At 34.1% G+C, this 23,085-nt stretch overlaps 1 protein-coding gene across 4 annotated transcripts; it reads left to right on the top strand.

Moving 5' to 3' along the window:
* The first annotated feature begins 432 nt into the window (after positions 1-432).
* On the top strand, positions 433-22,111 carry LOC108210739 (DEAD-box ATP-dependent RNA helicase FANCM). Of its 4 annotated transcripts, none has more exons than XR_010290004.1 (25): positions 433-578; positions 657-900; positions 1,442-1,585; positions 2,766-2,848; positions 2,942-3,056; positions 5,793-5,884; positions 8,584-8,638; positions 8,724-8,845; positions 8,928-9,041; positions 9,876-10,072; positions 10,904-11,034; positions 14,099-14,159; positions 14,288-14,358; positions 14,861-14,910; positions 14,973-15,138; positions 15,312-15,439; positions 15,527-15,859; positions 15,976-16,042; positions 17,580-18,224; positions 18,312-18,731; positions 18,850-18,897; positions 19,085-19,136; positions 19,276-19,422; positions 20,862-21,706; positions 21,952-22,111. XR_010290004.1 is itself a non-coding variant. In XM_017382129.2 (24 exons), the coding sequence occupies exons 1-24, from the start codon at positions 534-536 to the stop codon at positions 21,457-21,459; spliced, it is 4,137 nt and encodes a 1,378-aa protein (XP_017237618.1). In that variant the 5' UTR covers positions 433-533; the 3' UTR covers positions 21,460-21,713. The 4 variants fall into 4 exon arrangements, 2 of the variants coding, with proteins under 2 accessions (XP_017237618.1, XP_063945384.1); XR_010290003.1 differs by having other exon boundaries at positions 18,303-18,731; XM_017382129.2 differs by lacking the exon at positions 21,952-22,111 and having other exon boundaries at positions 18,303-18,731; positions 20,862-21,713.
* Positions 22,112-23,085: the final 974 nt, after the last annotated feature.

The raw sequence follows: 23,085 nt of genomic DNA, 5'->3' as shown, positions 1-23,085 counted from the left end.
ATGTGACTAGAAATTGATTTTCAGATAAATTTTGTTTTTTCTTGTTGTAACTAAAACCAATTTTTTGGTTGTTTTTTAATTCGGACGGTGATCCAAAAATAATATACGAAAAATTCTTAATTTCAGAATTAATAGATTTATATGAAAAAAGATCATATATAACATTTTATAAAATTATCTTTCTTGTTTGGCATGGATATACTTGAAAATCCTTTTGTTTTTGGTGATAAAGTAATCGATCTTTTTCATGGGATCATATTACTTTCATTTATTGTAGTTCGCCTATATATTATTCTGAAGATAAATAATTTATTTCTAAAATAAAAAATACAATTAAATATTATCATGTAAATGAGAAATTATTTTCGGAAATTAAAAAGCGGTCGGATTAATTAAGTAGAGAAGAAGGCAGAATTTGAAGTTTGGCGCCTCTCCTCCCTCCCTTCCCCCTTTTCAATCACACAAATAAACACATTTCAAAAATTGAATTGAAATTAGGGTTTCAAATAATAAATATTCACTCTGGCATCACCATGGCCTCGTCTTCTACCATCCAAATCATCGACGATGACGACGATGTAAGTGTTTTTTATAACCACATCTACTAGTATCATCATCTCATTCATTTCTAATCATCATATTCATTTGCGTTTCAGGATTTTGACTGGGAAGCAGCTGTTGAAGCAATTGATACGGCTTGTCACACCACTGTTAATCCTGTTTCTAACAGCAATCCTATTCATAAACCACCCCCTGTTAACACTAAACAGTCCACTCTTGATAAGTTTATCGGGAATCGAAACCCCAAACCCTTGCCTAATTCAGCCTTTGTCCAACAAAGGGATGATAATTCTGGCATTAAGATCGATCCCGAAGCTGCTCAAACATGGATTTACCCAGGTCTATTTTTTCTCTTTCCATTCTCATTGTTTACATATTTGCATATGCTTGTTTAGTTCAGAATCTCGGGATATTTAAGTTACTGTTAGGATGTTTTGCTATGTGTTTAAGATGTACACGTACGCATGCCTTTAAAAGTAGAGCGTGTGTGAAGATTTTTGAGTGCATTTTGTAAAATGTAGTTACGACACAATTGTTTTACTAGTCCTTGTCATACTCACAAAGTGCAAGAGATACGTCTTTGACCAGGCAGAATTATTAAAGAATTCTTTATTTAACAGTACATTTTCTTCTACTGAGCAAATCGCTTTTGCATAAGTTTACTTCTAATGCTTCTTTACGAGTCTTGGTGAATTCGGACGGAAGCTATTAAAATTATGTTTTATCGTACCCTACAGATGTTACTGAAATTAGGTTATATCTTTGCAACTTGCAAGTATTTGCCCTTTTATGCCAGTAATCCTTTTGTGCAGCAGTAGATTTGGTATATGATTTTTTGCCAATAGTTTTCCTAACAAGGATACCCATATTTTTTCCACAGTGAATATTCCACTTCGCGATTATCAGTTTGCTATAACCAAGACGGCTTTATTCTCGAATACTTTGGTCACATTGCCAACAGGACTTGGAAAAACTCTTATTGCTGCTGTGGTTATGTACAATTACTTCCGTTGGTTTCCAGAAGGTACTTCATTATTATGACTTAGGGCTTTTGATCGTTGGTCGGAAGAGAATTGGAAATGGGAATGAAGGGTATGGGGTTGGGGGTTAATGGGAATAGGAATGATATGAAATGCCAAGGTGTAGTTGGGGAATGATTTACCCATCAATGGAATGTGTTTCCCATTTCAAGCAACTAAATTACTGAACCAAACACCAATGGGGTAAAGGTTCTGATTTCTGGTAACCGGGCTTATTAACAATGAACCAAATGCCCCTTAACATATTTGTATAGATATATAGTTCCAATGTAGCTCGTGAGAAGTTTCATTTGCTCATTTAAATATCACATATGCATTGCAATCAAATAAAATTTTAATTATTTTTTGGTCAGCATAGTGCTGTGTTCTTCGAGCAAGCATAAATAAACTTTCCGCCAATTTAGTAATGCATTACTATACTTTTAATTGATTGTATAGAACTCATATGATATTCAATAACATTTTCTGCTATATAAGTTGTCATATTGCATGTCCTGCATGCATTTGATTGTTATTATATTTGATTAGTATTGCTGTTACATACATAATTGAGTTCCCATATATCTGGGTCGCGTCTTTTGAGTGTTTGACCGTTTGTATGCCCCCTCAAAGTTTTCACCTTTAAGTTCCCAGTAATTTCGAAATGAAAATCCCAACCTTCAAGTGCTAGCTGCAATGCTATCTTGTATGAACCATCCTTTACAAGAAACTATCACATATTTACTTCTAACCATTAGTAATGCATCCTAGATTTGTTGGGGCCACTTTCGAAATCTAAACAAAAACTTTCTGAATGATATTAGTTCATAAGCCATCTGAATACTGAGTGTAAAGTATTGTTTTGTAGATAAATATTGAAACATTTGATAAATTGTTTCCTATTTTTCCCTTTCCAATGTCTAATGCTATTTTACAAATTATTTACATATCCTATGTTTTTTTGAACATAGAACTAGATATAATCATCTACTCTATGAATATATTTGCAAAATTTATTTCAATGTTAATCTACCTTGAAATGAGTGTGGCAGTCGGAAACTTTGACTCCCACCTTCAATTTAAATGATTATAAGAAACTGTAGCATAAAAGTAAAAAATTTCTTGTATTTTGTTGCCATTTGTTTTAGAAGTTATAGATCTTCTTGTTTGGTGACTCTATGACAGGTAAGATCGTGTTTACGGCTCCTTCTAAGCCACTTGTTACACAGCAAATAGAAGCTTGTCACAATATTGTGGGAATACCACAAGTAAGCCGCATATTTGAGTATTTTTGATGTCTTGTTGAAGTTGTTTCTTTACATATATATATATTGAACGATCCACTTTTAACCTGATTGCAGGAATGGACGATTGATTTGACTGGTGAGATAAGTCCCATTAAACGAGTCTCCTTCTGGGAAACTAAAAGAGTTTTCTTTGTCACCCCCCAAGTGCTGGAGAGAGACATTGAATCTGGTGAATTGCTTAAAATGATCTTTTCATATACTTCTTTATTCTAAAGAGTGGATCTTAAAACTTTATTTGTCATGCTAGTTAGGTATTAGAGCAAGTCCAGTGATGGATGCTAAATATGAAATATCTATGCTATTGCTATAATAAAGCATCGAAAAGTGTTTATTGATGTTAAAATAAAAGTTGCACTCCAATGCTAGTTTCATAACTAGTTTCAAATTTAGCTTTTTTTTTTTTTTTTTTTTAACTTTTACTAAATCTAATTTACTTTTGATATTTGTTGATGTACAATATAATAATTGTGTAACTTTTAATATCCATTCATAGTTGTTGATGATGTGGCAATGGAGGATGGATCCATCCTTGATTTCAAATTTAAAATCAAGGATGCATCTTTGCATAGATGCATTCAAATATAGCACCCCTTTGGAGTTGAGTTTTATAGCATTTGATGCTATAATATAGCAATAACACCAACTATAGCATTGCATTGGACTTGATCTTACATGTTTAATGTAATCTTGGCTGGCCGTATTCGTATAAGCTTAGTTTTAGGTTTTTTTACAAATATATGTTATTGACCTTTCCTAAATGTGACTTATAGATCAATGAGTCTTTTAAAACTTATTCTCTTAACTAGTTGTTTCCAGTACTTATATACATGCTATTTCCTTGTTAACGGTGTGAATAGTGTATGTGTTTTTTAGTAAGTTTTAATGACACGAAATTGGCACGTTTACTAACACAGAATCAAAATTTGACATCCGAAATTGCCACCCCCATGTATGGGTTTATGGCTGTCACCATAAGAATGTAGTTCTAGATCAATCCATAGTTCTTAATTGCGAGAACCACAATGAAACTCAGGGGTTTCCTGTTGCTTTAGCGCAATGTGAAGCGCGAGCTTCATCATGGAGTAGCACTGTAAATAAAAGTCAACATATACAATGACTAGATGCTCTATGCTTCACAATGCTGAAGTTATGACATTGTCTGTGACAAACAAATTTAAGTCGTCTGTAGTCGATGGTACACAGTTTGCTTTCATTCTTTATAAATTATCTTCTTCTAGAATAATCTCAATATCTCTTGGAGCATCCATGTTTCAGTTTTTGTTACTTCTCTTTGACAACATGAAAATATACGTCAGTCATGTGACCTTTCTTCTCAAAAGTGCAGTAGAAGCACTTAGCTCTACCTACTCATAAGCGGTGCTTCCTGGATTTATTAGAAAAGCACAAAACAAGGGCTTAAACTTGCTTTGTGCTTAAGAAAGTTTTACAAAATATGGCCCGTCACTTTGATGCGGCACGAGTAATCTTATTTAGTTAAGGTCATTCATCAATTTTACAAATTAAACTTGCATTTTCTAAAATGTCAAAAAAAAAAATCCCTATTGGAAGTTTATTGTATACCTATATGGCTATATCTATATTTGCACAAAGCCTGTCAGGGCCTCTGTTGTATCATCTGGTCCACTATTTTCTGGATTTCTCGGTACAACCACCGGATCAGCTATAGATACATTTTCCTTATACAATTATCTATACAAATTATGAAAGTTTGAGAGACAGAGCGCGAGGGAGGGAGGGTGGAGGGAGGGAGAGGGAACTGGGGCCTTTAAAATTTACTGGCAAAAAAGTTTTTATAAGCGTAAAGTAGTTAGTTGTGTTCACCATTATCAGGACACACAATTAGCTTCTTTGCTTTGACAACATGATGGTTCAAGCTTACGCAGATGTAAATCTCCACCTTTAAGATTCTTTTTTCATCTCCTATATCTTAAGTAGCCTGCCGGTCTTCTTTACCAGGATAGACTGATAGTTGTAGCTGCACATGCTACTTTGCATTACCTTTTTCGGAAGCTAGCTTCAAGGAGTTAGTCTGACACTTGGTATTGAAGTTAACCTATTTGTCTATTGAAGTCTAGATTTTGGACCATCCAAGACCTGCGTGCAAGTTGGTTTATATTTTCTTATAATGAAAAGAGTAAAAATTTGTGACAAAACTCATTCTTAATCTCAATGAGATATGTTTCTTGTTTAGTTTAATCTCTTGAGTTTAGTAATGCCATCATCTAATGGCCAACCACACAGTATTCATTTGTGTTGTTAGGTCGATATATGTACTTGGTATTATTTAAATGGTTCAGCTACTTTTGGTAACTTTTTGTTACCATTTAGTAAGGGCCTAGGGTCTAGGGTTAAGTAATGCCTTCAAAGCTTTCAACTGGAAGAAGTTGGTGGTACTATACGTAATAAGTTGCCATTTCTGATGAAGTGTAGTGGAAGTTGCTACCAGCTCTTTTTGTTTAGTAATAGGAACAAGAGTGGCTGCTAACAGGACCTGTGAATACATATTCTAATCTAGGCATTGTATTCCATATATAGCTAAGAGGCAAGAGCTAATAGGCCGCAGGGGAAGCTACTAGTTTATGCATTATCATTCCATGACTTTGTGGTTTATGAAGAACTTTTGTAAGCTATTTGCAGCCAAGTTACCCGGACTCGGGTATGGGTGTCGGATACGGGTGTAGATCCAAGTGTCAGACCCTTGGAATGATACCCGAGTTATTATAGTTTCCCTTCAATTCTTGGAGGGATTCGTGATTTCTATAGTTTTATTATTAAGTTATGTCTTTAGTATCTGTTTTATGATGGTTGTAAGTTTTTAATTATACTAAATCCATTAGCCTTAATAATGCTATCTCGGTTTGATTAATGAAGTGTTGTTATGCAGGTACATGTTTGGTGGAACGCATAGTTTGCTTGGTGATTGATGAGGCTCACCGCGCCACCGGGAACTATTCATATTGTGTAGTAGTTCGCAAGGTATGCGTTTATTATCTTTCCGGTCAACCCCATCTACGTGTGTTACCAACCTCCCCTTCCCCCCAACCCCCGGCTCCACCGCACAAGCATTTCCTTTTTTAGCGTGAGAACTTATCGCTTTAATGAATATGAACAATGCTTTTGGAGAGCATAGATGGAAAGCCGGTGAAGTGAGTTTTAAATTCATTGTAGCTGAGAATCTCAGGACATAATTTTTTTATTTTTTTTGATAGATAATTCAGAGCTCCAACATGTCCCTATCTCCTTTCGACCTTACAGTTTTTTTTATCTGGTATATGTATGTATACTTGAGAAGAGGTTTAGAAAGGGATATTTCACATATTAACATATTTACATCAATTTTTATTATATTGTGATATTGTAATTCTTTATGATATTTCTAAATTTAAATATTACATTGTTTGACAGTGATATCGAATATATTGAAATATGTATGAATGTATTAGAGTGACATGTAGCCATTTGTCTCAGCTTAAAAGAAGTACTTATTGCTAAGTGAGAAGTTACTTATAAGTGAAAAATAACTTTTAATTTATGTGTTTGGAAAATTTTATAATATTTACGAATTATAGATATAACAACTTGACCCTATTCTAATAATACAGTGTTAGGTCCTATAAACTCACTATATAATCTGATATAGTGATCACAATCTGTAACACAGTAAGACAATATAAGAGATTGAAAGTAATAAACTCTTATATTCACAAAGCTTTAATGGTTACAAAAACTCTCTCAGTGATTTATAATGTATCACTAAGAGCTGCTAGGGTTCTTAACAATGTACTCGATAACTCAACTCATATAGAGTAACCCTAATCTGTGTTTATATAGACACAGTTACAAAATCAATCTTTCAGCTTCTTCAAGCACCGTAATCATTTGTCTCTTGATCTCTCTCAGCTCTGGATCTGAAATTCCAGTTTGATAAATTGCAGCTCTGAGATCATAAATCTTGTTCTTCTTCAGGAAGAGCTAGAAGAAATTTGAGGTTTGAGTCTTCAAGATCATATTCCTTGTCCACCAGAGATAAGTCATTTAACAGTTTGACAAATCTGTCATACAGATCTGTCAGAGACTCACCAGATTTTGAGTCAAAGTGCTCATACTCCTGTGTAAGGATTGTTTTTCTGTTTTTCTTAATGGCCTGAGTTCCTTGACATCTGGTTTCCAGAGCATCCCAAATTTGTTTAGCAGTTTTGCACCCAATCACCCTATTAGACATTGCATTATCAAGGGCACTATGCAACAGATGCTTCACTTTTGCATCTTTACTGATAGATGAGATGTCCTCTGGAGTATAATCTTTCTTTTCTTTTGGAACCATCTTTTGAGGTTCATCTGCAATCCCAACAGAGAGCTTGGTAGGCATATGTGGTCCATCAAAAATCCTGTCAAGGTATTCTGGATCAACAGAGTCTAGGAATATAATCATTCTTTCTTTCCAGACTGGATATTCAGATGCTTTAAGGATTGGAACTCTAAAGGATGAAGCTTGTGATTTTTCAGACATGATTGTGTTTAAGATCTCACTGTAGTAATCTTAACAGACCTGGCTCTGATACCACTTGTTAGGTCCTATAAACTCACTATATAATCTGATATAGTGATCACAATCTGTAACACAGTAAGACAATATAAGAGATTGAAAGTAATAAACTCTTATATTCACAAAGCTTTAATGGTTACAAAAACTCTCTCAGTGATTTATAATGTATCACTAAGAGCTGCTAGGGTTCTTAACAATGTACTCGATAACTCAACTCATATAGAGTAACCCTAATCTGTGTTTATATAGACACAGTTACAAAATCAATCTCTGATTTGATATCCTATAAATCAGCTAATAAATCTATCAATCAAAGATTGCTCCAGTTTTCTGTTTAGTTTCCATAGCCAGTAAATCACTCCTCCTCTTCTATCCTTCCTTGAAGTATATCCGCTTCTGAGCTCTTTCCACGTGTAAACTCTGACGAGTCTTGACTATGTAAACTCTGGTCAGACTTTATCAAACTCTGTCAGACTTTATCAAACTCTGTCAGACTTTATCAAACTCTGATCAGCTTCCAGATTAAACTCTGATGATTCCTGTTCTAAAACAAACTTTAAGAACATTAGTAATCATCAATTATATCTAACATACAGTATTATAAATTATCTTCTAATGTGATCTTATACATATTTGTCAAGTCTTATTTCGAAATAAGATAAGTCACTAAAAGAAGTTAAGATTTTAACTTCTCAGATTCTGGCTTAAGAGTTAGAAGTTGGCTCATGACTTCTTTACACAAACGGTACGGGTAAACTGATTCTGACTTATAAGTCTGATGCCAGCAGAAAAAGCATCTGCCAAATAGCCACGTAAATTTTGTGTTCCAAATACTTTCACAAGAAAGTATACTATATGTTGACTGACTCACACTGTATTTCCAATTGTTATGTGGTTTCTAATCAGAGAGGTTCTCATTTATCTGAGTAACTGATATGTATATGTGCGACATAATGATGTAATTATCAGACTACCCTTGTCAGGACTTCTGTATTCTTTGCATAGAATGTAGCTGTCTTAGGGCAACCACAGCACACTGCTACTAAACACAAAGGAGGCTTCCTTTACTCTAAGATTTTTCTGTAATAGTTCCTATATTTTGTGACTTGTGTTTTGCTTTATATTTTAGTTGCTAGCTGATAATGTGCAGCTCCGAATATTAGCTCTGTCTGCTACACCAGGAGGTAAGTCTCATTTCAGCAAATACGACCTTACATAGATTAAATTTTGGATATTATTATTTGGATCCTTATAAAAGCTTTTCTTTAGCTAAACAGCCGGCAGTCCAGAAAGTTATTGACAATTTACAAATATCTACGCTAGAGTACCGAGATGAAAGTGACCATGATGTGCTCCCATATGTGCATGAGAAAAAGATAGAATTGATAAAGGTACTTTTCGTTCTGATATAAATGACATGGAGCACTCACAGTGTCATTTTGATGTATTTGATCACCAACTCTATGATGCTAGGTTGCTATGGGTCAAGATGTTGTTGATGTTGACAGTCTTCTCTCAGAAGTAATTCGTCGTATTTGCAAGAAGCTTTGTTCGTTGAAAGTGCTTCCCTATAGAGACTTCCAGACAGTTCGTTCCTTGTCCCTAGCGTTTTCTTTTATTTTTATATTCAGCGTGCATAGATACGACCCTTCATTAGTTCCTACTATTGTAGTTATTAATCTTTTATCCCGTGCTTTTGGTATTGCCAAAACTGAGTTTGTTTTTGCCGATTCAAGCAACTTGTTTATCTGTTATTTTGAAGGAAACAAGTGTATACCATGTGAATGTAACGTGCAAGGTAAAAAGTTAAGGAACACACATTTATACCTAAGACCCAAACCAAGTGGAAATGCATTCCTCTATGTGAATGGTATAAGTTTACCTACAACAGTATATTACACCATATTCTCCATCCAATTTTATAGGTCATCCCACAGGAAGACTGCAGTATCAGCTAGCTGCAATGACATGTTCTAACAAATATATGACTCAAATTTGAGGGTCAGTATATGTATAAAAAGTTAGTGGTGAGTAGTTAGTAGGGAGGCGGTCTAGGTTTGTGTTTCTTTTGCCATGAATGGCATAAGGAAGATTTCAATTAAAAAGCTGGGTGAGGCAAAAGAAAAAGTCAATCCGTTATTTGTTTGCCATAGGAGAAAATGTAATTTTAGCAAACTAAATATGTAGGTTTTGTGCATGTAATTATTTGGTCAGAACTCCAGCGTGTCCTTATTATGCTAAAATGTAAGTTCAGCAAAAACTAAATATGTTGGTTTTGTGAGTGTAATTATTTGGCCAGAACTTCAGTGTGTCCTTATTATGCTAATTTCCTTTCCTTTTATTTAATTTTTTAACTTTTGCTTGTTTATCTGTGTTGATATGTGATAATTTCTTCAAAAACTTGTGTTCCATGATCAACAGTTGAGCCCGTGCGATTTGTTAGCTTCAATGGCTAGATTGCATGAAGCCCCGCCTGGAAATGTGCCTCAGACAAGACATGGAGAGATATTTGGAGAACTTGGCCTTCTCCTCAAACTCATCTATATTCGGAAGTTACTTACAAACTATGGAGTTGGGCCAGCATTGGAGATGGTTGAGGATAATTTGAAAGAAAAAAAGTATGCTTGATTCAGACTGGCAATATGAATCAGTTTGTCGACATGCTAACATGCTCTGAATAACTTCACTACGACAAAGATAACATAGAATGATATTTAATTATGAAAATCGTATATTTGTGGATGCAACAGATTTAGCACATGCAAAATGCATACGAAGCATGAGAACTACATCTACCTAAACCTTATATTAAGCTTATAGTTTTCATTATTTTTTTCCCTTATTTATGGACACATGAAAATATATGTGTAGCTTAAAAGAGGACAGTAGCGGTACAGTTCACTGTATACTGCATGTCGAAGGTTTAGAACACAATTAACCTTGGCTAGGGCTTAGTCAGTAATCTAATTCAGAATATCTGTATGAATACCCTGCTTTAGGATGCAAGGATCAATATGCTGTTTCCTAGATCAGTTACAGTGCAAGTAACTTTTGATAATCTATCTTCAAGAGGAGAGGCAAGCTTATAAAGTCTAAACTGGAATCTCTCTAGTATAGATACTCGTTTTAGGTTGCATATTAGCTTGTTTACACATAGAATCCCGGTTGTACCCTGAATTTCCTTTTTGGACACCTCTATCATTTGCCTAATTCATACTTGCATTTTAAAATTTTCTCTGATAAAAATAAGAAATTTTTAGTTTTCCTACGACATGCCATACTGGCAAGATGTCCATGTGCATAAAAGACATTTTTCTTTAAAGTGAATTCTGTGTATAGTATTTGTGCTCTATATTCATGATTCTCTCTTGCCTTGGACCAATGAGAATTTGCATATATGTTAATCATTTACTATTTACTCTAATAGTATTTGTGATTAATTTTTGCAGGAACTCTCTTAATCGTTTAAATAAAAATGAAGATTTTCAAAAATTTAAAATTTTGATGCAGCAGAGCGTGTGTAGCGGTGCAACTAGTCCTAAACTGTCAAAAATGTTGGACATACTGATGGATCATTTCAGTATGTTTATTAAGTTATAGCTTCTCCATGGTTTTTATATAATTGCTGATCTTAGTTTTGCCTATGTTTATTGGTCTATATTGGTAATTAATGATTAAACTTATTGTCATGTTTGGCTTGAAGGAATATGAGGTAGGCCTTTAATTAATGAAGTAAAAGAAATTAGAAGTGGAACTAGTAGAGAAGAATGGAGGAGACGAGTGAAAACTGATACAAACCAAAAAATAGTTAAAATTTCATTAAATTCTCATTCGATTCTGTTCTTTCCATGCATATAGAGCTCAAGATAGCTTTTTTACTGCTGATTTCCTGTTTTTTCTCCTTTATTCTCCATGTTACTGTTATTTCTTGCTCCTCAGTTAAGAAAAGAGAGTAATAAGGTGAAAGTGAGTTGGTTGGGTGTTAATACGAACTAGGACCATGGTCACCATCTGTGCTAATAGATGTCAATATTTAGTCTTCTTTTCGTGAAACAGATTACTTGGTCTTAATAAGAGTTGCTGAATTCTTGTGAATCTAGGAACATGTGTTTGTGTGTGAAACCCTTGGTTAAAATGTGTTTAATACTCTCTATACAATTTTTGTTTGGATAGAGTAAATCCAACATAAGACGATATATCCTGCTCTCCTATCTCATATAAATATGTAGTATGTATGGTATATAGTAATCATGAAATATATTTTGAGCAATATACACACACATATACATTATGATAATTATAATTTTTGTTATGTTTATTATATGATAATTTGCATGTACTACGTAATGGAACAACATGATAGTTATGAAAAATAGCTATATGTTTATTATTCTTTATTTAAAGCTGAAAGGAACTTTCAGTCGTACAATTTTTGGTTATAACCAGTATATCTATTGTTTATAATAATTTTATAAGCACACACACACATACACAAACACACACACATATTTATTTATTGTAATTTATAATTTTGTAATCCTTATGAAATATATAATTAAATAGCAAAGAAATTAGCATCAAACTATAAGATATTAATAATGATACTTTATTGATAATTTTCTGTTAACCCTACTAAAACAACATATTATATAAAGGCTCAGCCTAACGAATATCGCTACCCGCCTACCCTAGTCCTTTATTAACGAGGGGCCGAGCCTCAATGGAGGAAAATGTTTGCACGAGTGTTAAAATTTAGAGCATTCTCTTTAGTACCATTGTGTAATTGACTTTTCCCACTTGTAGCATCACTTTATTTTCTCCCATCTGTTGTCGGGGTACATTTGGTTTCCCTTCTATTGTATCTTCTTGTTAAGCAAAACGTTATAGAATTGATTTTGGACTCTAACACAAATTGTAAATCATGTAAAACACTTTTTAAACTCATTTTAACCAAAGCTTGACCATGAATATCTCACTTATTTTAAGTCCGTTTTACAGGATTCAAGGGTCTATTTTATGTGCCTTCTCACAAAAATTTCAGATAGAAATTTGTTTTAGTGTCTTAAATCAATTTCATAATGTTTTGCTTGACAAAAGGGTACTATAGATTGATAACCAAATGTATAAGTTTATCACTGAATCCACTGATAGAAGCAAATAAAGTGATGCCGCTGGGAGAAGTCAGTTTTACAGTGGTGCTAAAGAGAACTTCCCTTAAATTTGTTGTAGTTCTTGCCAAAAGAGTTACAGATTTAATTATTACTTAAAAAGATATTTCTTCTATTATTTAAATCAAAGTCTTTCACTTGGTCATGTTTGTAGTTCCACGAGACAAGTGATTATTTTACATTTATATCTACAGTTCGTTACTGGTTTCCTGGCTGCATGCTAAGGTGGTAACCAATTTGAAAAATACTCCAATCTGTCCGGGCTTAGCATCATTATAGTGTATGTATATATATATATATATATATATATATATATATATATATATATATGGGAAGGTTCTGGTACAAACTTACAAAATTTTTTTGTTCAACACGTATATAACATGAGTTCAACATTTTCTTAATATTTTTTGTTGAACATCGATTAAAATTGTGTTGGAGAAGTACATGAAATAATTTTTCAATGTAAGAACTAAGTTAAACGTATTATATAACCAATATTTATGTTTCTATACCCTACTACCCTACCCAAACCCTAGAGGTATAGTTTAAACATCTTTATGAATATATTCAACACAATGATAATTAATGTTCTACACCCAATGTTGAACCCCGGTTACAAATGTGTTGAATGCACAATTTATTTATGCGTTATTTTTAAAATTGTGATGTTTTTTCAATAATTTTCAACATAAATACTTAATATAACTAAGGACTAACAGGTTGGGAGAATAAAAAAAATTCAAAAAAAAAAGTTTGTAAGTTTGTAGCTCAAAAAAGTTTTTATTTGATCCTATCCCTATATATATATATATATATGTATGTATGTATGTATATATGTATCTTTCTATAATAGATTAACTACTGGTAAAATCTCATATAGACATAATTTACAAGCAATGTCCTTTTGTTCACTCTCTGAAATATAGTAGCAACAACGATTTTTTCATTTTTGGATACAAGTCTGAAAAAGTAGCTTAATTCACATGCTAGTGTAGGCAAATGGCCCTTTCCACATATTGCCAACTTTTTTTGCCTGCATGTTTTTGCTTAAACCTAGTGCTCTCCAGTCCATGACTTCTTGTCACAACTTTTGCTCTCAGTTGTGGGTGAAATATTAACAACACAAATAACCCACTTTAATACAACAGAGAAACCCTTACGCCATGTTTGTTTAATAGGATTATTAGCCTATTTACTTTAGCTTTCTTTTCTATTTAATCCTTTAAGTTATCCCATGGCCATGGACAAAAAAATACAAAATTCTCGTTCATTTCCATCAGATTACTCTTAACCATATGATATATAAGTACAAATTATTGATTATCCAGAGATTGTACTCAATTGATTGTCTATGTTGGGTTTTTGCTAGTTAAGACCTGATGATACCACAACTTCATTTAAACATACATTTCAAACATGTTTTTGTGTATATATATATCTATATCTAACTGCCAAATTTGCTCTCTGGTGCAGAAACAAGTGATCCACTAAACTCAAGAGTTATTATTTTCTCAAATTTCAGGGGAGGTGTCAGGTATAACATTTATTCTGAATATTTTATTGTTTTTAAATTTGCTGGAACTGTGTACATATCCTGGCATAAATAGGAACTTATTGCTTATAGTTTGTTATTTTTTTATCTGGAAAATACATGAATTTCAGGACCATAATGGATGCACTGGCTAATATTGGGCATATAGTTAAGGCTACCCAATTTATTGGGCAGAGCTCAGGTTAGTAAAACTTTGTTGTTTGTTCTTTTGTTTTTTTTGGTGCATTGAACTCTCTTTGCATCTTTATTCTCTCTGATCTCAATGTCCTGTAATTCGTCAACTGTTGACATAGTTAATCAGGTACTGAAGATATTTCTTGACTTGTGAGTAGGTAACTTAATTAGAGCCTGATCTATATATAGTATACAACTTGGTGGACTAGTACCTTTAGCCTTGGTATTTAAATCATGAAGTGCATGTTTTTCTTTTCAAACAAGAATTATGGATTCGGTCTATATTCCTTCAGTTGAAGGATACAAAGCATAATCATTGTCTGTTTGTTTCCCTCTTGTTTACACAACTATTTTGTCTGTATGGATGAACACAACATGAACAGTCTTAAGATACCTGTCTAATTCGCTAACTCTTCTTTTGACTCTTTGCTTTGGAGTATATAATTTTCAACATAGGTATCGGTTAGCATTTTCCTGTTGAAATAATGTTTAGCTTGAGCTTTTTGCAGGAAAATCATCGAAGGGCCAGTCCCAAAAAATTCAACAGGAGGTTTTGCAGGTAAATTTATGAATAGTTAATTCTTCCATTTCTGTAGTGGCCTTACTGGTTTTTACCTACAGAAATTTCGTGCTGGTGGGTACAATGTAATCGTCGCAACATCAATTGGGGAAGAAGGCCTTGATATTATGGAAGTTGATCTGGTCCTATGTTTTGATGCTAATGTCTCGCCTTTGAGAATGGTCCAGCGCATGGGGAGGACAGGAAGAAATCATGCAGGTCGAGTTGATATCCTTTTGTAATAATTTAAAGTCCTAGGGGTAACTTATGACTATTTACCGGATTTTATCATTATGGCTTGTGTAGCATGTACTGCAAGGATTCTGAGCTGTTGATACTGCGATATTATCCTTTTCGACATTATAGTGGCTTTTCAACTGAAAGTCCTTAACAAATTTTACTAGTTTTGGCTTGTGAAGGGCCAGAATATAATGGCTACTTACGAAAGCGACAAGGTTGCAAGAACATGAACAAGCACCTGCGAAATGGCGGAAGAACAAGTTTTAATTTTTATACTAGTCCAAGAATGGTAACTATAAGATAGGTTATTCTTTCAGTGATTGTTACTATCTTGTAGATACTGTCCTGTGAAAATCCAAATCTGTTTCTATTGCAGATACCACATATTTATAAACCGGAAGTTCAGTATGTTGAGATGTCAATTAAACAATTCATCCCTCGTGGTAAAAAGGTGCTAGATGACCACAATGTCCAATTGCCGATATCTGAATCTAAATTGAACGACAATGAGATGGAACTGCTCAAAAAGTTTTTTCAGCCTAAAGATAACTTATGGAGACCTTCCCTTATTGCATTTCCCCACTTCCAGGCATTTCCCTCCAGAGTGCACAATGTCATGCATTCATTCCGATCAGAAATGTTGATTGATACAATGCAACGTTTACAAGGATTATCATATTCAAGGGACAGCAGAGCCTGCTTGGATCAGGTCTGCTCTTGAAATATGTGAATGCATGCTAATTTTATTTAATTTTCTAGTTGATTGTATGCTAGTTTAATCTTATTCTCCAAAGTATTATTCTTACCTGCTTTTTATTTGTTCAGGTTGAAGCCAATTCAGATCTGAGCGTCAGTATTGAAACTGCTGTAGGGTATGATAGCATTATAAATGGTACACTAATCCTTGACATCTCAAACTTTATATTGTGAGATAGTATTGCGATGTATATCTTGTTAGCTTACGAAAGGATAGCTACTTCTTTTGGTGCCATGCTTTCAGAATTTTATCTGTACGAGCGCCATATATACTTTAAAAACCTGCATCAGAAATCTCAGACTTTTACAAATTAATGTTTTTCTTACAAACGGTTTTTCTATGGTGTGCCCATGGGCACATGCTAAGCACAAAACCTTATAAGTTTGACTCCTTTTGATTGGATCCTATTCTTTAATAATGGTGGACCCCCCTGCATATACAAAAAACACATCAATCAAAATGAGCCAAATACATAAAATTTTGTGCTTAACATGTGCCCCTGGGCACACACTAGACAAACCCTTTTACAAATTATCATTACTATTTCTTTATTATCGATATATTATAATCTTTGTTATAGCAATGGTTTCATGGAACTTCTGGTACACAGAGAGTGTCTACTTTAGGTGTCTTGGGGCTTCACTGCAAAGATCTTTTCTTCACAAAAGCACTATTATATCTTTAAACAGAGTTCTTCGATGAACTAACCTTCTTATAGTTTGATAAGAAGGTTCTTGTATGGACCAGCCTATTTTATTTTGGATACTTAGGCTTTTCCATTTCCTATTGCTTTTGTAAGAAGGCAAGATTTTTGAAGCAAAAGGAATACCATTGCGAGTCTGAAAACTAGAATAAATGTCACCTTGTAACTGTATTCTTTTCATTTTGGGGTGTCAGCTGTGTGCATAAAAGCAAACCTAATCACCCCAACTTGTAGAGTTTAGTGCTATGTCTATGAATACTATATACTGATAAGTTGACGGAATCAAACTTAAAGCTAAAAGTTTCACATTTATTGGTTGGTCAGTTTGTTATATAACCTCAACTCTGTTCTATATGAAGAATAAGTTTATTAGATAGAAACAATAGAACACGAGGGCTCCTCCTGAGAACCAAAAAAACTAATCAGACACCAAAATAAAAATTTCTCCACTCCTGACACCAACAAAATTATATTTATTCCAGGGTCTTCTGATACTTAAATGGTAGCTAATTATGAGCCAGAAGCACAAAGTCCTAGAAGAGAATTTTTTTTTTGGGTGCTGGTATGCAGGGAGTATTCTTATGTTAATATGTGGAATTGTGGATCGTTGGGGCTCTAAGATATCTTATATTTTGCTATGTATGTACATGGGTCAACTTATCAAAACAGGTCAAGGTATCTTGACACTACACTATTGATCATAGTCATATTGGGCTTATATGTCTCAGCTCTGATGCAAAATAAATCCTCTAACTACTTTTATGGTCACATGCATGCTTACGTGTATTCTGTATATCAATTTTTTTGTGCGTTCTGAGTAATGTGACTTGACCTTTTGCGTTGATGATAATCTTAAACATCTAAGCCTTTCTTCTTCACTTTTACATATTTCTTTTCTCTTATTATGTTTAAGCTGTGACAGTCTATTACAAATTAAATCACATATGTGTGTTTGGATTGCATTTCCAGAAGTGCATACTTACTACGATCGAAGGAAAGAAAGCTCACAAGGAGAACTACCAGAATCACATGTATCAACTTTGAACCCTTCCAAAACAGAGGAGAAACTATGTTCTGCTTGTTCTCAAGGGGCAAAAACTTCTGTCCACTCCTACTTGTATGGGTCAGATTTTGTTTCCGTTGATGTTCTCGGCAAGGTCCTTGTTCTTTCTGTTCCACTACATCCTTTGAAAGATGTTCATTCTAAATGTACAAGTGCAAGCAATGCTGGCTTACAAAACTGTTACAAGGAAGATGCAGCTCAGGCCGGGGATTCACTTGCAGAGTGCGGAAGAGAGGCTAGGCGAGAAAATTACTTCAATGCTACACCAACAGTACGGGAGGGTATTAATAGTGTCGATGTGGAGTTTTTCCACTCTGATACCCAACAAGGAAGGTCGGTAGATGCGGATTGTAAAACTTCCAAGACCTTGATTTGCAGCAGAAATTTTGTCATAAAAGAAATCAGTAAGGCGCTACCCGTTGGGGAAAATAAAACAGCATTGATATTAAGTGATGACTCAGCCAATGAAGACGAAGATGCTGAGCTTAGTCCTCGGCTAACAAGCCTTCTTAAAAGTGGTGTTGTTCCAGAGTCTCCTACAAATGATACTGGTTTGTACCTATCTCCGTATTTTGTTTGATTGTTTTGCATCTATTGTACCTCTTTCTGAACATTTTTCAATATTGTAGGAACTTCAGGAGGTAAATTAGAAGAAGAGATGTTAAGTCAAGATTGTGATCCAACTTCTGAACTGCACACTGAATCGATATTACAACATTCTGTTATTGTAAGGAATAATATTGTTATCGAGGAAAATAACACCGGTGAAGTACTCCCTTCATTTGCTAAGGATGAGTTTCATTCATCTGCAATTAACAGGAACAATGTATCTGCTGTTGATTGTTCTGTAATTCCAGTTATGGAAGAAATTGAATCTCCAGCGGAAAATCCATTACACAATAGTTGTAGTGAAGAGTGGCAGTCTTCTTTTGGAGCAAATATAGAAAATGTTAATCATAAACAGAAGTTCAAAAGATTGCGCAAGTACGGAGATCTTCCAAAAAGGCGTCCAAGGGAAACTAATGAGTATGAATGTATAACTGATGCAGCTGAATTAGGTAGGGGTGCACTATTTATATTACATAATGTGAATTTAGGTGTTAACCTTGTTGTTGCACATGTGTTTTGCTCGATTTGGCATACTTGTAATGTGATTATGCATTTCTTTTGATGCAGCTGAAGTGGGAACATCTGCCTGGAGCAACGTGCATAAGCATAGTAGAGGTACACTATCGTTTTTGTGAATTTTAGGTGTTAACATTGTCATCGTGCGTATGTGTTTTCCCTTCTCAGACTTGGCTTACTCATGTCTATGTGCTGTAGTTATGTAGTTTCGAGCTCCAATTAGTTGCAATTGTTCTATGGAACAAGTTTATGGTTTAGTGTTCCTCAACTTCCTCTTCATGTTTAGGTAAGAAGAAGATGACAGAAGATGTTAGAGTCTTCATTGAAGATCAGGCAGAGTAAGTTGATTAGAAGCTAAGCAAATTATGATTAAAAACTCCATCAGACACATTACAATAGAATCAAACACATTGCAATAGAATGCAGTTAGACATGTTAAAGATGCTGATTTTATGATTCTGTGATTGATTATGCCAGGGTATCTGGAGAAATTCCAGTGTCGGAAGATGAAGATGATCAGGAAAATGGTTCATATAACAATAGTTTCATTGATGATAGGAGTAACCCAACACCAGGATGTACTTCAGCTGAAGATAGTGGAAGAGATATGATGGCTATTTACAGGTTCTTAATCAGCTTTACCCTGCAATCTGTGCTCTTTCATTGTTATATTTTATATTGTTTCTGCTTTCCTGCTATTCTCGAGTATTTTGATTGTGTAAATTTTAGATGGGCAGCACTTGTAATGATCCAATAGTTGCTAAAATCAATTCATGATTACATATGATAAAAAGATGAGTGAAAAAAAATGAATTCAATTCAGGTAATAAAACTAGTTCACACTACTGATATTAATTGTTTATCCTTATCATCCCAAATAAATCCATCGATCTTTGCCTTGTCACTTTTGTCAGTAATCATGTCTTCAGTAAAGTTATGAACTCGTAAATTTCATCTTGCCATGACAAACTCTTGGTTATCCTTGTACTGGAGGATGCATCACCCTCATTCCCGCTCAGCTGATATGTGATTGGACTGATGTTTAATAAATGAATGAAGATTGCCACATCTAATTTAAATCTATGTTTTTTATTTTTCCACATACACCTTATATATTTTACTAATCAACACATTGTGTAATTTGCTTTTCAGCTCTGTGATCATGAATATTCAGTTATTTTGGGAATCATGCTTTTCGAAAGTTTTGCATTTATATATATATATATAGGTCAATGATCAAATACAAACCAATTCTACAATCACTATTTACAACTAACTACAGGTTTCACGAGTTTATACTGCATTAATCACTGTCTCAATACTAGCAAAATCATCAATATTTATTTTTCATAATTGATAAAATTTACTTATGTTAACTATTGATGGTCGATTATTGATGATCAATAGTAGTTGTTGACGGTGGAGGTGTGTGATAGTGGTAAGTAGTCTCTAGTTGTGATAAGTTATAGTGGCAAGTAGCGGTGACTATTAGTGATAGTATGCAATGGTGGCAAGCCATAAAAGGTGTTTGTAATGGTGGCATGAGTCCATTGTTGCAGTACGATGATCATATACGTTGTTATATATATGTATGTATATATTTGTATTTGAGAGATGTTTTATATAAGATAGTGATTAGTGATGTACAAACCGGATTTCTGTAGTAGGCTAATTTGGTTTGTATTGGAGTAAGAATATAAACATACATACATACATACATACATACATATATGTTTATATATATATTCTTTCGATGAGATAAATTGTCTTCTAATTTACTGCTTAATTCAAATTCTGTACACTGATGAATCGGGTAGGCTCTTAAAACCTTAGACTTGGGAAGTCCTTGAAGCTGGCACTTGGAACAGATTGGAATTAAGCTAAACTGAAATGCCTTAGAACAAGAATGTGATGTGATGAATAAACAAATTAGTTTTAAGGTCAAGGTTAGCTACACTTTGAAGGAAAGAACATTGGTAGAAGAAAACTTTATCAAGCATGGTTTCATGCATCTATTCTTTTCAAGTAGATTGGCAGGGACTGAATTGCTACTGCATTTGCAGGCGTTCTTTACTGAGTCAATCACCAATGGGGAGGCCACCAATTAGTTTCATGGACTGGAGTCCAGATTCTCTAGTTAATAGGACCCAAATAAATTATAGTGGCAGGTCAGAAGGGACAGATCAGTCTCTCCAAATACCCCAGGCTTGTTCATATCTTGAATCTACTGGTCGGAATCCAGCATCCTCCCGGTTGAAATGTGAAAAGAATGCAGAGTCCATGTCTAACAAAAGTCGTGATACCCAAAAGGAAGTCGAGAGCATTGCAGGAAGTCGAAAAAGGAAGTTGAGTCCTTGCCAAGTTGGTCCTCTCCCTGTGCAAAATCTTGATGGTAAATTTTTGCTTCAGTCTGAAGCCCAAGCCAAAGACCGGTCTCATTGGATGAACAAAGATAGTCCAGTAACAATTGAATTTGATGATGATGATCAGTTCTATGATGGTATTGATCTAGATGCACTGGAGGAACAAGCTACTAAATACCTTAGAAGCAAATCCAACCTGTCAATGCAGAATCAAATGAAGAATCTTGATCCCAATAATCATGCTGATTTGCGAGAAGAACCTTCATTTGATCTACCTTCATTTGATCTTGGAATCTGAGGACATGTAGTGTGGCCATAGGAAATATCATCAATAAATGCCTTGTTTCTTTCTACAGTATCGGTTGAAATTTGGGTTTCGTATGTATGGCTTTTGTGATGTTATAGTAAATTATTCATAGAAAGCGTGGCAAAGGGTCTGTTAGTATAGGCATCAATGTATCATTTTTGGCATGAGACTGCTTCTACTGTAATGTAATTATTGTATCGACAGTGGAATGATTGTGCTTAAAAATTGCAAACTGTAAGTACTACTCCCTCCGTCTCTTAATACTTGCGCGTTTGCCAACATACATTTCTTATCTTTAATATTTTTAATTTCGTATTAGTATTAAATATAAAAATTTCACTGTATTAAAGTACTCATAAATACGAATCAAACAAGATCACTCATGACTATATTTTATCTTATAAATTATGTATAAATTAGTAGTCAATTGCTTACAATAAACAGTGCAAAAAGTCAAAACAGGAAATGTTTTTTGGTACGGAGGGAGTAGGATTTTGTTACCGGTTAAACATGTTTGTTGACTGTAGACTTCTTTTTCACCAATCTAGCCTTGTAAGATAGAGATTTGACCAGTAACAACCGAGAAACATTAGGCCCCTGCAAAAACATTAGCTACTGGGACTTTATATCCTTTTTCTTTTCATATTAGTCTATCACCAGTTATATTTGTTTCGTTTTTAAAAGTTTGATTTTATAAAAATTATATAATTTACACCCATGTTTATACACTTGCTGATTGCTAATTTTATATTTATAAAATAGTATTTTTAGTTTTAAAAATTATCTTATTTTCAAAACATTTAAATAAAATTTGGGAATGAAATTAATTTAAAAAAACTGTATCATTTAATGTTAGATATAATTGATGATTACTAATGTTCTTAAAGTTTGTTTTAGAACAGGAGTGATCAGAGTTTAAGTTGGAAGCTGATCAGAGTTTAATAAAGTCTGACCAGAGTTTGATAAAGTCTGATCAGAGTTTACATAGTCAAGACTCGTCAGAGTTTACACGTGGAAAGAGCTCAGAAGCGGATATACTTCAAGGAAGGATAGAAGCGGAGGAGTGAATTGATGATTATGGAAACTAAACAGAAAACTGTAGCAATCTTTGATTGATAGAATACATAGCTGATTTATAGGATATCAAATCAGAGATTGATTTTGTAACTGTGTCTATATAAACACAGATTAGGGTTACTCTAGATGAGTTGAGTTATCGAGTACATTGTTAAGAACCCTACCAGCTCTTAGTGATAATATATAAATCACTGAGAGAGTTTTTGTAACCATTCAAGCTTTGTGAATAAGAGTTTACTGCTTTCAATCTCTTATATTGTCATTCTGCTTTATTGATTGTGTTCACTATATTAACTTATATAGTGAGTTCATAGGACCTAACAAGTGGTATCAGAGCCAGCTCTGTTAAGATAACTACAGTGAGATCTTAATCACAATCATGTCTGAAAAATCACAAGCTTCATCTTTTAAAGTTCCAATCCTTAAGGCATCTGAATATCCAGTCTGGAAAGAAAGAATGATCATATTCCTAGACACTGTTGATCCAGAATACCTTGACAGGATCTATGATGGACCACATATGCCCACCAAGCTCTCTGT

Source organism: Daucus carota, chromosome 3 (assembly GCF_001625215.2).
Source record: "Daucus carota subsp. sativus chromosome 3, DH1 v3.0, whole genome shotgun sequence".
Lineage (NCBI taxonomy): Eukaryota > Viridiplantae > Streptophyta > Magnoliopsida > Apiales > Apiaceae > Daucus > Daucus carota.
This window is presented reverse-complemented; position numbering and strand designations above follow the sequence as displayed.